Here is a 13,584-nt window from a genome sequence, read left to right as displayed (position 1 = left end):
GAAATTTAAGGTTAGATTATAGCTATGCAGAAGGGAATTCAGAGCTCTGGATAATGGGCCCCCAGAAGGTGAGAGAGTCCCTCGTGTGAACCTAATGGGGGAAAGAAACCCACCACATGCTTGTGAAATGTAATGCTTCCTCCTTCTCCCTCTCGGCTTCTAGTTACAAGTTAAAAAGCAAGTAAAAATGCTATTCTTGACCTTCATTTTTAAGCAATAATTTGTTATCAAAAGAAAGTGATTTACTGATGTAATGATACCAAACAAGAAAATGTAGATTAGAGTGTTCCTGATTTCTCAGATTTACACACTTGCAGTGTATAAAATAGACAAGTGTGGGAGACAGATCATGTCACCTAATTAAACCTCATCTCTGCTTTTCTTATTTTGTGTGCCGTCTTTGTGAAACTCATACAAGACTGGGAGAAGAAATGCCAGCTTGTATCATTTTTGAGGCAAGGTCAGTTTGAGGGCAATATTACAAATGTTAAAAGTGTTAATGTTAAATGTTCAAAGACATTAAATGCTTAAGTGTTTATTTAATATTGGGTCTCAATTTCTCTTCAGAAGTTCAACATTAAAATTTTCACAATAGTTGGAATTGCTTGTGCACCCCATTAAGAGGAAAAGTAGGGCTCACAAACTCTTTTGTACTCCTAGAGCTAAAATGACAGAATTTTTCTTCAGAGGAAGATAACTTATTAATTTCTGGAGGTGTAAAATGATGTAGGGAAAACCAGGACTAATGGATGTTTTCTGTTCAGTTCTAAATCTGTTGAGACCTCTGTTCCTTCTCCAAACTTTTATGAAATTGTGTACTCAGGCTTTTATAGAGGTAATGAATAATGATTGAGAGCTGGCTGGCCTGTATGGCAGTATGCAGATGATATATTATGAAGACATAGGGGCAGCTGCTCATAATAATTCCCATGTATTTGGTATGAAGGAAGAAGCAAAACAGTTTCAGTCTACTCCCATTAATCTCTTGGAAGTGAGGCAGAAGTATTTGCTGATCAACGGTGTCAAATCCTGCAGAGAAATCCAGTAGGATGAATTTGAGAGAATTTTGCTTGCTTCCAGCAGGAGGTCATCCGTCAGGGCTCTAAGTCCTGTGTTAGTGGAAATGGAAATGAAGCTTGTCTGACAAGGACCCACAATTCTGTCAGCTGACAGGTGGCAGTAAAGGGTATTTTTTGCTGACTTTTCAGTCAATATTTTTAGAAGGAGGGAAGTTAGACATTAAGAATTTGTTTCCAAAATTCGTTGAGTTATGTGATGCTTTTTTGTTTGTTTGTTTTCATCAAACAAGTAAATATTTGGGGGTTGGCGTGTTTCGGAGATTTCCTGCTGCCGTCTGACTCTCAGTGATTTTCTCATTGCTCAGTTTCCCATCAGTGCTGCTTGTAAAACTGAGAGGGATTTCTGGAGATGGTTGTTTGACTCACCCTTTCCCTGGAGAGCCCTAAGCCCAGCCTGCATGTTGGTTCTTTCCTTGGTGGATGTCGGCATTCCCGCACAGAAGGAATTACCATTTTCTAGCTCTGAGAGAAAGCAACACGGGTGTTCAGAGTTATGGGATGGAAAAGTTCGGTGGGCTGTGACTTTGCCTCTTTATGGAAGAGAAGTCACAACTCTCTGCCTTCTTTACTGGCCGTGACATAGGTCTGCAGTTGCTTATGGGACTTTGGGGATATGGTGAGGCCTTTTCTGTTGAATTTCTGTGTAATTCCAAACAGTGTGAACTTTTCAAATCACTTGAGAAGTGCCCCAGATGGTGTGACATTCTGCTTCATGGGAAGATTTGAAAGTATTCCCTTTGCATAATTTCTGGTTAACTATTTCATTACATTTGAAACGGGAGAACACCAAAGCCAAGAACTCTGTTGACATTTTGGTGGTGTTTGTTTAACCTCCTAGTGAACAGGCTACATTTGCTGAAAAATATTATTCTTACCTTTGCAAATCATCAGTAATTAATTCCCTTGGAAATATCTACCGCTGCACACAGCCAGCTAGAGAGGCTGCTGACAGATCATGGTTTTATATCAGCTAACAAATTGATTATTAATTTCATAAATAACTGATTTATAGCAACAGCTTAATTTCTGTATCTCTCTAATGTATTTGCTTGCTGTATTTTCCAACAGTGCAGAGCAGTTGGGTTGCTTTGTTGCTTCTAATGGTGAATTGAGCACAGCACATAAGATCTGAATGACTCGCCCAGTGCAAGGGTTACTGATGTACCACAGACTTGTGAAGCACACGAGATATTAGATGGTTTTCAGCTGAGGTATTCACGATTAGGAATGTCCTTGTTAATTCCACATGCTTTTTAACTTTCACTATATTGTAGCTACACTTACCAGCACGGTGAGAGTTTTCTGGAACTGCTGTATGGCTCGCAGTTAAAGCAGTGTGTTCCGGAGTCTCAGTCATGCTGTGAAGGGTAAGAAACAGTCAGTACGTGCTATGATGGAACAGCTTATGTTCAAGTCCCAGTGCATACTTAAACTGTAATGGCAGACCATGTTAGCTCGCTTGGTGTGATCTAAGTCACCAACTGAAGACATTTTAAGGACACATAGGGGTAAATTTTTGAAACACTCTGCCAGGTTTTCACTATATAGTGTTTCCGGAAATATCAAATAGGTGTCATGGTTAGAGGGAGCAGTTTGGTGATGTTGATACCAGGAGTAAACACTAAAGAAAATTTTCCTTTTGCTGCTGACATTTTTTGTTGGCCTTAGGTGTGCCTTTGATATACAAACACAAACTATTTTAAACCAAGGGGGGATTTTTTTTTTTTTCCTTGGGCTCAGGAGGAAGCTTAGTGTAGATGGCAGCAATGTTTTTAATGAACTTCTGAAATTAAGGTCATAGTTCTGCTATCACTTACAAATACTCTTGTCATAAAGCAAAGCTGGAGTGCCAGATGTGTGGTGTAAATTGTCATGTATCTTAAAAATTTTGTTCCTGCATAATGATACATTCAGTGATATAGAGCTCTGCACCATTGAGATTAGAATCTGTCATCTGTGGCTGAAATTCATAACTATATGGTGGCTGTTACATAGATAATCTCGTTCATTTCCTGGTGTGTAAATGACCAGGTCACGAAAACTTCAATGACAGTTTTCAGTAATTGGACCTTTGTTAGCGGTCTGACGGGAGACACCGATAGCTTAATGGACGTGGATCCAAATCTGAGAGGTGGTTCTTTCTGAGCTGAAATGAAGCACAACAGCAGTGCCTATTGATACGACCCTGCAGGTTTCTTTTCTGTAGTGTTCTATAGAGAAATCAGTTTTTAACCATTTAAAAACTCTAATTAAAACCAAAGGAATTCTAAAAGGGAATCCAATATTATCTTTTCAGTATAATATTAGTTTAAAATATCTCTATTTATTTTTATACTTCTTTAAAGATTTTTCAAATAGAATATTGTAAATACTTTTAACTTTATGGTCTCTTTAATTTTAATTACTTTTACTTTAAAAAATTAGAACAAAATATTGTTTGAAAAACACAAATCTTATGCAAAGGACTGAAGTATAATTTTATTTCTTTTATTAAACTCAATTAAATGCCCTGACAATTTAAAAGTGGCTACATTTTTATAGTTTTATAATTCTAGAATCATCTTGATCTTTTTAATTAATTGAGCTGACAGATTTAGGTATGGAGTGCATATTTTCCCTCTGGTAGTTATTGTGTAATTAGTATTAATGAGGAATAGTGTAATTTGGATAGGTGGATTATAGTTTTTGTTCATATGTAAGTCCTTTCTGTCTTACTGTGGTCTGTTACTTCATAGTGCATATGACGAGTATCAAACAGAATTACGATCTTGTTGAAAAGAGCCATGTTTTGTGGGGAATGGTGATGGTAGTTTCCATGTTGCTGCAGTACTCATGTGTTTTAGTTCTTGTACAGGAGGCTCTTATACCAAAAATTGCATCTATGTTGAAGAAACTTGTTCCTTTTTCCCAGCAGCTTTACAAATTTGTAAATTAATTCTTGATAGAGCTTTTCATCCAAAGTTTCCACAAATGCCTTCTCAGCCTTCATGAGACTTTGTTTTCCTCTTGGCAAATGCATCTTGAACAGGCAAAATGAACTTGGGTTTAAAACATTTTGATAAAATATGCCTCAAAAGGTCAGGTACCTTTTAAAAAATATCCTGCATATCACAGTAAATGGCCTTGATTGTGCTGTGTTGAATGAGGCTGCAAAGATGAAAAAAAGAAATGCCTTTTTTGCAAGTTGGTTTGAACAGGAAGAGAGAACGTTTGCTTTGAAAGGACGGTCTGCCTTTACCTTCAGTTTCTTTTGTGGGTGTTGTATGTATGTATGTGAAGATATTAAGTGTATAAGTGTCACTGGCCAAAAGGCAAATCAGAAATTCAGCACTGCAGAACATGAGCTTCACAAAATACACAGATGTTTCATACTGCTTCTGAAGCTTTTTGTTGAAATTTTCCATGTTGGCACAGGTACAGATATTAGATTGTTAACTTCTTGTTTAAGCAGACTACACTAGTAACTTCCCAGCGGGCTCGAAGCTGAAATTTATTTTAATAAGGAAATACAGCCTACTGTTTATGTCTGTGATTATGCAGCTCTTTCAATATTCAGCTAAGGTGCGTTTGATTCCCTCTTTTTTTTTTTTTTTTTTTTCTCCTAAAAAAACCCCTGGGCTATCAAAATCTGAGATTTTCAAACATGCATGAAGGATTCTAATTACTTAGGATTGTTTGACAACCTCGGGTTTCATGTTTCGTGTTCTTTTCCAGAATTCCTTTTTCCGTACACGTGTCCTTCAGCCACACAAGCAAACAATCTGACTCTGGGTCTCCTGCCATCTTTTGTGTGTCGGGCTGTGAGGAAATACTCAAAAAGAACAGAGGTTAAACAGCAGTTTCTCCTAGTTGTGTTTCATTTTTTTGTCTTCAGAATTAATGTTGAGTGGTTGAGTTTGTATCACGGGATTTGGCCAGTTGCAGCAAAGACGTAAGACTGGAACAGGCTAAAAGAACAAATGTGACAGATCTTAATATTGTGGTGTTAGGACATCACATGTATTAGTGCACGGTCAGTGCAGGAATGAAAGGTATTTGTTTGACAGCCATTGTTTTGCGCGATATTTCCCATTTAATGGTATTGGTCAGGGGTGGCAGGTGCAGACTCTCAGGTCCGAGGCTCTCAGCCCGGGGCGCCCGCTGGGCTCGAGGACAGGAACGCGCCGTCGGTGCCAGCGTTTCCTCAGAGATCACACAGTCCAGCAAACGTCCATCCATCCGAGCTCTGAGAACCAGAGTCTCTGCTGTGTTTCATAAGGATTTGAAAAATAGACAAGAAAGAATAGAAAGGGTGTTTGTCCTTGATGGTGGAAGTCGGGAAGGCTGCAAGGTGTGTAGTGTTGGGATTAGGGTGGAAATGTCAAGGAATTTGAAATTTTCTGGACCTGATTTTTGAGTGAGAGGTGTGTGACAGTCTGGGTGCTTCTCTAGCTTAGTTTAGTAGAATCTTAACGCTTCAAGTTCCTTCGCTGTGGCGTTTCTGTTTTGCCCGGGCTTTCCCAGCGGCGCCGCCGATGGGCTCGGCCCTGCCCGGCGGCCGCAGACGCGGCTGGAACCACCCGGGCGGCTCCTTCCCGCAGGCCCGTCCCGCAGCCGCCGAAGCCTTCACAGCTGCGCCCAGCACACGCACAGGGGTGCCGTTGCATAGATCGCATGGACGTTTAATGTTCGGTTTGTTTATTGATTTATTTATTTCCAACGCTTGTGCCGATTCAGGCCTCTCCACATCCTGATCTGCAACGCCGCCGTGTTCGGGGCTCCCTGGCTCCTGACGGAGGACGGCCTGGAGTCCACCTTCCAGGTGAACCACCTGGGGCATTTCTATCTCGTCCAGCTGCTGGAAGATGTTTTACGCCGGTCATCTCCTGCCAGGGTTGTGGTGGTGTCCTCCGAATCGCACAGGTTGGTGAACGTCACCTTTTATTCAGCTGAAATCTGCAATCCTTAGTGTTGAACATTCGTGGCAGAACTGCGGAAGCTTTTGAAAATGGAAGGCCCTGCTCTGAAGAATTTGCGTTTAAAGAATCTTTTTCAAAGTAGAAGCAATACTAATACCTGTGGATGTTACTGGATTTGACTCTCTTGCTGGATAAAGTGTGTTCTAGTTTTATAACAATACGTAGGTATTTTTTGATCATTCTTTGTATGAATGCAGATTTTTGCCGTGTTTCAGACCACTCATTGATTTTGTGAGGAGATGGAATAATAATTGATTAAATCTGAATGGCATGACCTATATTGATTTGTCATTCAACAACTTCAACATCTTACCAAGAAGAATGTGCAGTTATTTTAGCAGGAGAAACAATGCAATTAAAAACTGCTAGATGAAATCCAATTGTTTTATAATGAGAAATTAGGGAATTCAATGCAGGCATTAGCTGTATAATTGTAAAATGGGAAGTAGTGTACTTAATACATATTAGAAATCTGACCATGCCTCTTTTGGTGAATTTTTTAATTAAAATGTTAGATGCTCATCTTTTCTACTGCCAGGAGAAGTGCAGTTGGCAAAGAAGACGTTGATGAGGTTTGCCTTATTTCAGACATGCTTGGGGTATTTGTGTTAATAACTGAAAAGATGGATTTGATTTAAATAAAGCTCCTTGTGCAAAATGCATGCCCCAATTCTGAATTTTAGTGGGAACAAACCAGTTACTGCCTTCTGATTTAGTTCAGGGACTGCAGGATTAGACCTATAATGTCCAGCTTTAAACATTACTGTCAATTCTATTTCACTTTTGGTCATGTGTAGCAGCTCTAGCAAACCAAATGGAAGAATGTGTGAGTGCTTTTTTTTTTTTTTTTTTTTTTAAATTCCCACCTTCGTATTTCTGAAATGTTTTAGTGACCCAGAATGAAGCTTATTTTTTTTAATCATGTTTCCATAAAATGTAACCCCAGGGACCTGGTAGAGAGAGACCAGCCAAGGGTCAGGCTGAAACCTTTATCACTTCCAAACACAGGGGCTTATGGTATAAATGACACACTGCAGATAGATTTACTTTTACCACTTTAAATTTATGATGGCTGAAATGAAAGGAAGCAATAGAAAATGCCAGTAATAATCCTCCCCGGTGTTAAAAGACATGAAATGTCTAGTAATTAGGTGGTAACAAAATCTGGACATCCTTATCTTTGCAAATCACACCAGGTTTGTGAAAGCAAGTAGCAGAGTCCTGTTAGGAGTGAGGGAGGCTACTGCCGGGCAGGCAAGATAGCTCTAGAAATAAATCTGCCAGCTCCAATCACTTGCCAGATGTGGAGGACACAATGCGATACGTATAAATGAGCTGTTATTTAATGGGAGATTATGTTGAATTGTCAGCTGCTTGTTCCCCTTTGTAAGTTTGCATCTCTGATAGTATTTTAAATGACATCTTTGTTTTTTACTGTATTAAGTGCTATGTGTTACTAGAGATCACATCTCTAGACATCTTTATCTGAGTTTTTGAAAACATTTTTTAAAGTGCTCATTGTTAACTCAGTAAGCTCAGCCAAGGTTTATAGAAACCCGTCAAAAAACAAGTAATGTTCTGTGTTTGAATAAAATAATAAACGCAACTGGTCAATTTCCCTTTTTCTAAGGGGCCCAAATCATGCACTATGGCATACCTTAACACTTAAACTTATCATTGTAAATAACTGTGCTTTTTCCCCCAATCTGTTTAATGGCAAGAAGGTGATGTAAGGAATTAATTTAGACGTTAGGTATTATTGGGTAGTAGTACTTTGTGACCTACTTGAGAACTCTGAGCCTTAAGCTGTGTTGTAAAGCAGGAGTGTTGGTATCTAATTACTTCCATAAACCTTGGCTGGATCTTTTTGCTGGAGTCAAGACCCCCTGTTAGGGGAAAAATAAAGTCCTGTGTTTTCAGAAAATATTACACTAGACTGCTCCAAGGCTAGATATTTATTTGCCTCTCTGGTTCTTCATTCATTTTTTGTTACTTCTCTGGATTCAGCACAAATGAATTTTGTTTAAATTAAGCTTTTGGGTACTTTAAGCACATTATATTAAAATTAGAATAATAGGTAGGTTGATTTTCGTTCCATCTTTATTTCTGTGCTGTTAATTTGATTGTACAGCCCTTATCCTGCTAAATTCCATGAGGTTGCCGACATAAGTAAGATCGACTCACATAAGCACACTTGCAGGACTGGTTTCAAAATACGCCTCTGTCTTTCTGCTATACAGTATGCACAAAGTATTTTATTTATAGATTATTTTTGGCTTCATAAATGATTACTTGAGGAATTAATATAGGAAATTCCTCCCAGAATAGTCCCGTTAATTTCAGAAATGTATTTTATCTAGCCGAAAATTATGAAAGAGAAATTTTGTTATTGAGATTGAAGAGCTAATTCTGCAAGTTACAGAGCATCCTGTATTCCTCTTGAGTTCAAATACTGTAGTTGTTTTTCTCTGAGTGTATTATAATTCTGCTCACAGAATGAATGTAGCAATTCCAGCTGATCTCTTAATTTCTGGGCATGAGATGCAAAATTAGTAAAGATATTTTAAAACATTTTTCTAGTGTGTACTATAATTATGTTTATCCCTGTTCTCCCCAGCTGATTCTGAAAACTCCGAGTATAAAAAAGAGCTTGCTAAATACTTTTTATTTTTAGTGGCTCTTATGAGTGAAACATAGATCTGTAGCTGAATGGGGTGTTATTTTCTAATATTAAGATGTACCAGTAAAATCAAATAGTAAGAACTGGGGGGGAAATGCTTTATGGAAACTTCCTTTTCTTAATCTAAATGTCTTTAGAATATTCACTACTTTGTTATTAAAAAAAAAAAAAAAAGAAAGAAACAAACAGCTGGTGTTTAATGACTCTGTCAGACCCAATTAAAAAACATCAACTAGTTACTTTGATTTGTGTTCAGCCATGCCATGGGTATACTTAAAAACATTATACTCTGCCAGAACTCATTTTGGCTTTGTTTACGTTTATCTTTTAAACATGTAAGACTATTGATGGCAAGTTACCAAGGTTATAACCCCTTTATATTCATCAATTTTTAATCTAAAAAAGAGTCTAAGAGGCAGTGAGACTCATCCATAGTTACTTGAACACTTAAATGAAAGTGTGCAGTATGTGAACACTGGATGAAATAACCTGGGGAAGGGAAGAAGGTGAAAGGACGCTGGTTTTCTCTGCTTCTACTGCTGTTTTTTTATCCCACATTATTTACTCAAAGTTAATTGTGCTTTCATGCATCTATGACAAAATATTTTTTTTAATTTAAAATAAAGCGATTCCTAAGTTATATACAATGCCTTTAAATCATTAAAGCCATTTTTGACTTGTTTTAATTTATCATTTGCTTTTGCTAATTGTTCTTTAATTTTACTGCCATATTATATGGGGCTATTCCTCAGGTCTCAGGCAATTTCCAGTAGATGCTTTCAACTGCTAAATAAGCTGTTGTTTTATGTTGGTTCTGGCCAAGTTCTACTCTGTTGTCTACATTTTATGTTGTTCTTAATGAGAGTGAAATTAACTCTGAGGTATCTAAGGCATATTTACTGTTTTTTAGATTTACAGAAATTAAAGACTCCTCTGGAAAACTCGATTTCAGCCTGCTTTCTCCATCTAAGAAGGACTACTGGGCTATGTTGGCCTACAATCGTTCCAAGCTTTGCAATATACTGTTCTCCAACGAGCTGAACCGACGCCTTAGTCCCCATGGGGTGACGTCTAATTCTGTCCATCCTGGAAATATGATTTACTCCTCCATTCATCGTAACTGGTGGGTGTACACCCTACTGTTTACCTTGGCTCGACCTTTCACCAAATCCATGGTAAGTTAATAACTTCAAGTATTTTACACATCTTCATTTTTAAAATCAGGGGTGTAAAGTTCTAAAAATCCAGATGTATGTATCTGCTTTGACCCGTTGCCTTTTTTAACTACAACCATGATTTTAATGACAAACATCATGCCAAGATAGTGAGTGCACTAGAAGAGGATTCTTCAACCATTTGAGATTAACTTTGGCAATCTTCAGTAAAGGTACCTTATTAGATAGAGTGCATGACTTCATTGTTTGAATATATGATTTTAAATGTGATTAAGGTAGTTGTACATCTCAGGTGTGGGATATTTTAGAGTTATTTCTATGCTCGGTGTATGTAAAACATCAAAAAAAATTGCTTTGGTTTTTAAGTGGAACATGCTTGACTGCATTTTTTATGTAAACAGATGCCCTAGTTAGAAAAGATACTACAGACATTATTAATGGCTGAGGGAAAGTGCTTTCAGTGGTAACAGCACCTTCATTCATATTTAAAAAACAAAACAAAACACAACAAACCAAACAACAACAACAAATCCAAACCCCAACAATTTTCTTGATTCTGATAAAGCTCTGAAGGCAATGGGTGTTTTCCCTTTGTCTCTGTTGGACTTTGGACTGGCATTATGACATAATGAAAGGAGACGCAGTTCTTTCATAGACAACATTATGAGATTTCATTATATAACAATTTGCAGCATCTCCAGCACTTGGAGAGGTTACACTTGTTGCTTTAACCTCTAACCCAGGTTATTTATAAGGTGTCCAAAGTCCTTTTTTTTTAGGTGGAAGATGAGTTTTACTTCATTGAGAACTGGCTTCCTTTAGCCTTATTCATTGTTTCTCATCCCTTATTAACCAACAAGAAGGGTATTCCCAAAAGAGGAGCAGGGAGAGAGTCTCCCTTGAATTTTTGCAGCCATGAATCATGGAAGTGAAAAGATTCACACCCTTGCAGAACTCATCTAGCCATGGCAATTTGTTCAAACCCAAACCAGGCCCCTTCTACAGAAGCCTTCACAACTGACAAGAGCTGTCGTGTAACGTAACTGGCAATACAGACCAAATTAATTGGGTTTATTTGAAAAAGAGCAGAGAAGGAGTTGTTGAGGTAGGGAGATCCATCCTTTAGTAGCTTAATCTACTGCATAACCTATAGTAGCTGAGCAAATCAGTGGTGGAACTTGTATATATGGCTGCAGAAAAAAAATTGCTTGTGCATTTCATGGTCATTGAGATAATTAAATTAATTTTAATTTATACTGAGTTGATGTAAGTGGAAAACACATCTCATAGTGTTTAAAATGCTTACATGTCCAAAAGTGAACAGCTTCATGAACAATGCTGTTTCTTCAGTAAGACTCATGGAGCAAAAATACAAATGCTTTGGTGTGGTGCGCTGTCAACGTGCCAGTCAGGAGAGTCTTCACACCTCTAACCTCTGCCTGCAGTTTGCAGCCTCTACATATGCAAAACCTATTTATGTCCATGAGATCGGTAAGTGAGCATTCTGGCACCTTGGGACAAGTAATAATATCTTTCAACAGCATGTTTTTTGACCAGGACCTTTAAAACCTTGTCTCCACTGTATTAGGGCTAGTTTATAAAACAAATTCTTCAAGTTCTCCTGAGAATGGGTAAGTGGATGTTGTCAATGTCCCGTGAAAAGGATCCAGTCTATGGAACTTTTGTGAATTGTTAGTTTTATTTGCTCTGACATATTTTCAAAAAGGAACCTTTTGTGTTTCTTGCTCAGATAATCTCATGCTGTAAGGAACAAAATAAAACACTGAAATTCATTTCGAATTCTCTAAACCAATTGATAGCTTTTTATTTTATAGTATCTATTTATTAACGTGTGGTACATAAAAGAGAATAGAAAATATAGTACAAAAAATATCAGCACTGAATAATAGTGCCTTCCAGTCCAAGCCAATCACTTCAGTAAGCCCTTCTGTGTTTGTATGTATTGCACTGAGGTTATTTGAATGTTACGATGGAGGGGTATGGGTTAGAGAGTAAGCATCACTTTTATAACTCATATTCTGATATGAATTGTTATGTTCCCCTTAACAATGTTTCAGTTGCCAGTAAAACTAGAACAATGCCCCTTCCTGAGTATGCAGAAAAGCTGAGCTGAAATTCTCAACATCAGTGTAAGAGTTTTTCTATTTTGAGATTTGTAGGGAGCAAATTGTGCTGTCAACAACCTGGAATAGACTTTGTTGAGGATCTTTTTTGTGGCCTTCCTCTCAGGATTTCTGTGGCAGCTCACCCGAGTTTAGATGAGTGTTTTGGTCAGAATACTGAGTGTGTGTCTTAGAGCTTAAAGCATAAGATTGTGAACTGTGCACTCCTGTGTTTTGCGACGATGTCTGCTTTGCACAATGCAGCATGATGCAGCAGCATTTAAAGTAGTTGCAACCGAGCTGGGTACATAGCTGGAATCGAGAGATCATGTCAGGGTTGTGCGGAGCGAGGTGAGGTTTATCGGCTCTGGCACAGTGCCGGGCTGATGTGCCTAGACCAGTTTTGATCCCCGAGGCTGTAGGTTTAACTGCTTTAGCGTTGTGGTACATGGGGAGCCTAATGCTTCTGGAGCCAGTTTGCAGCACTCTGCTATGTTAGAACTGTAGAGGCTCCTGGAGTCTGTACAGATACATCCACGTATACGCATATATACATATACATATATATACACACACAAATACAGAGTCCGCAGCTGCACGTACCTCATTCTAACTGGGGCCTTTTCATATTCTAGTGAAAGCCATTAATAAAAAATAATTACATCTTTAATTTGGATTTCACAAAGGCAGACTTACTAGATGTTCTGAGAGGCTGGATAGCTCAGAGTAACATTCATAGTTTCAGTGCTTTTGGAAACTTTGAAGCTAGATCCAGGAGAAAGTTAGAAAATACATTTGTTTCCCTACTATTGTTTTCCAGAACAATATAATTCTTATGTTCTGTCCCGGGTGCAAGTTGCTACTGTGAAATCAGTCTTCATGCCTTTGACTTAGGTGTCATAATTTTCTGTGGTACTTATAAAATCATCTATTTAAAGTTTACTTACTAGAAATCATGACAATTTAGTCGTTATTTTGTTTTGTTTCCAACACACTGTATATCTGAAATACATTTTTTAATGTAGTTGTCTAGTTCTTGAATGCTGAATAGCGCCACCTTGTTTGATGAGGATATAGTATTTTCTTCAGAAATGCATGTTATTGCATACTGTGAATCACCATTTTGGGGAGGGGTCATGCAGCCTCTGGCACGTGGCACTTGGGATTTTCAGCATGACAGAATTTCACTTAAGAAACACTGCTGGTAGCTCTTCTCTTATAGCTGATTCCCTCAAGCACTGAGAATTAGTATTCGAATATCACGCTCTTACTTACCTGCTTTCTGTTATTTGCTGCGACTACAGTGACTTAACTTCAGTAATGAGGACACTTTTTGAAGTCAGACTGTTTTAAGTTTCAAAGTTTGCAGATAACTTAGAATCTGGTTTTCCTAAAAGAACAAACATACTTAGATAGGGTTTGTCTGTCTTTCAAGTGTGAGGGTTTTAGAGGCATAATTTTAGTTGCTTGCATAAATGGTTCTACCTTACTGCAAGAAGACATGCAACTTCACATTTTCTGAACCTGTTTTGTGAGCGACTACAACATAAAAATTATGGTATATTTGTG

The 13,584-nt window shown here is 38.0% G+C and overlaps 1 protein-coding gene across 1 annotated transcript in view; it reads left to right on the top strand.

Moving 5' to 3' along the window:
* Nucleotides 1-13,584, top strand: part of WWOX (WW domain containing oxidoreductase) — a 520,377-nt gene that overhangs the window by 118,801 nt on the left and 387,992 nt on the right. The window contains exons 7-8 of the mRNA XM_065640965.1: nucleotides 5,796-5,981; nucleotides 9,628-9,892. Of these exons, the coding sequence (XP_065497037.1) occupies nucleotides 5,796-5,981; nucleotides 9,628-9,892 (451 nt within the window). The remainder of the gene's footprint in view (nucleotides 1-5,795; nucleotides 5,982-9,627; nucleotides 9,893-13,584) is intronic.

The sequence above is a fragment of the Caloenas nicobarica genome, chromosome 9, assembly GCF_036013445.1.
Source record: "Caloenas nicobarica isolate bCalNic1 chromosome 9, bCalNic1.hap1, whole genome shotgun sequence".
Classification (NCBI taxonomy): domain Eukaryota; kingdom Metazoa; phylum Chordata; class Aves; order Columbiformes; family Columbidae; genus Caloenas; species Caloenas nicobarica.
Note: the sequence above shows the minus strand (reverse complement) of the source record. Positions and strands in the feature narration are given on the sequence as shown.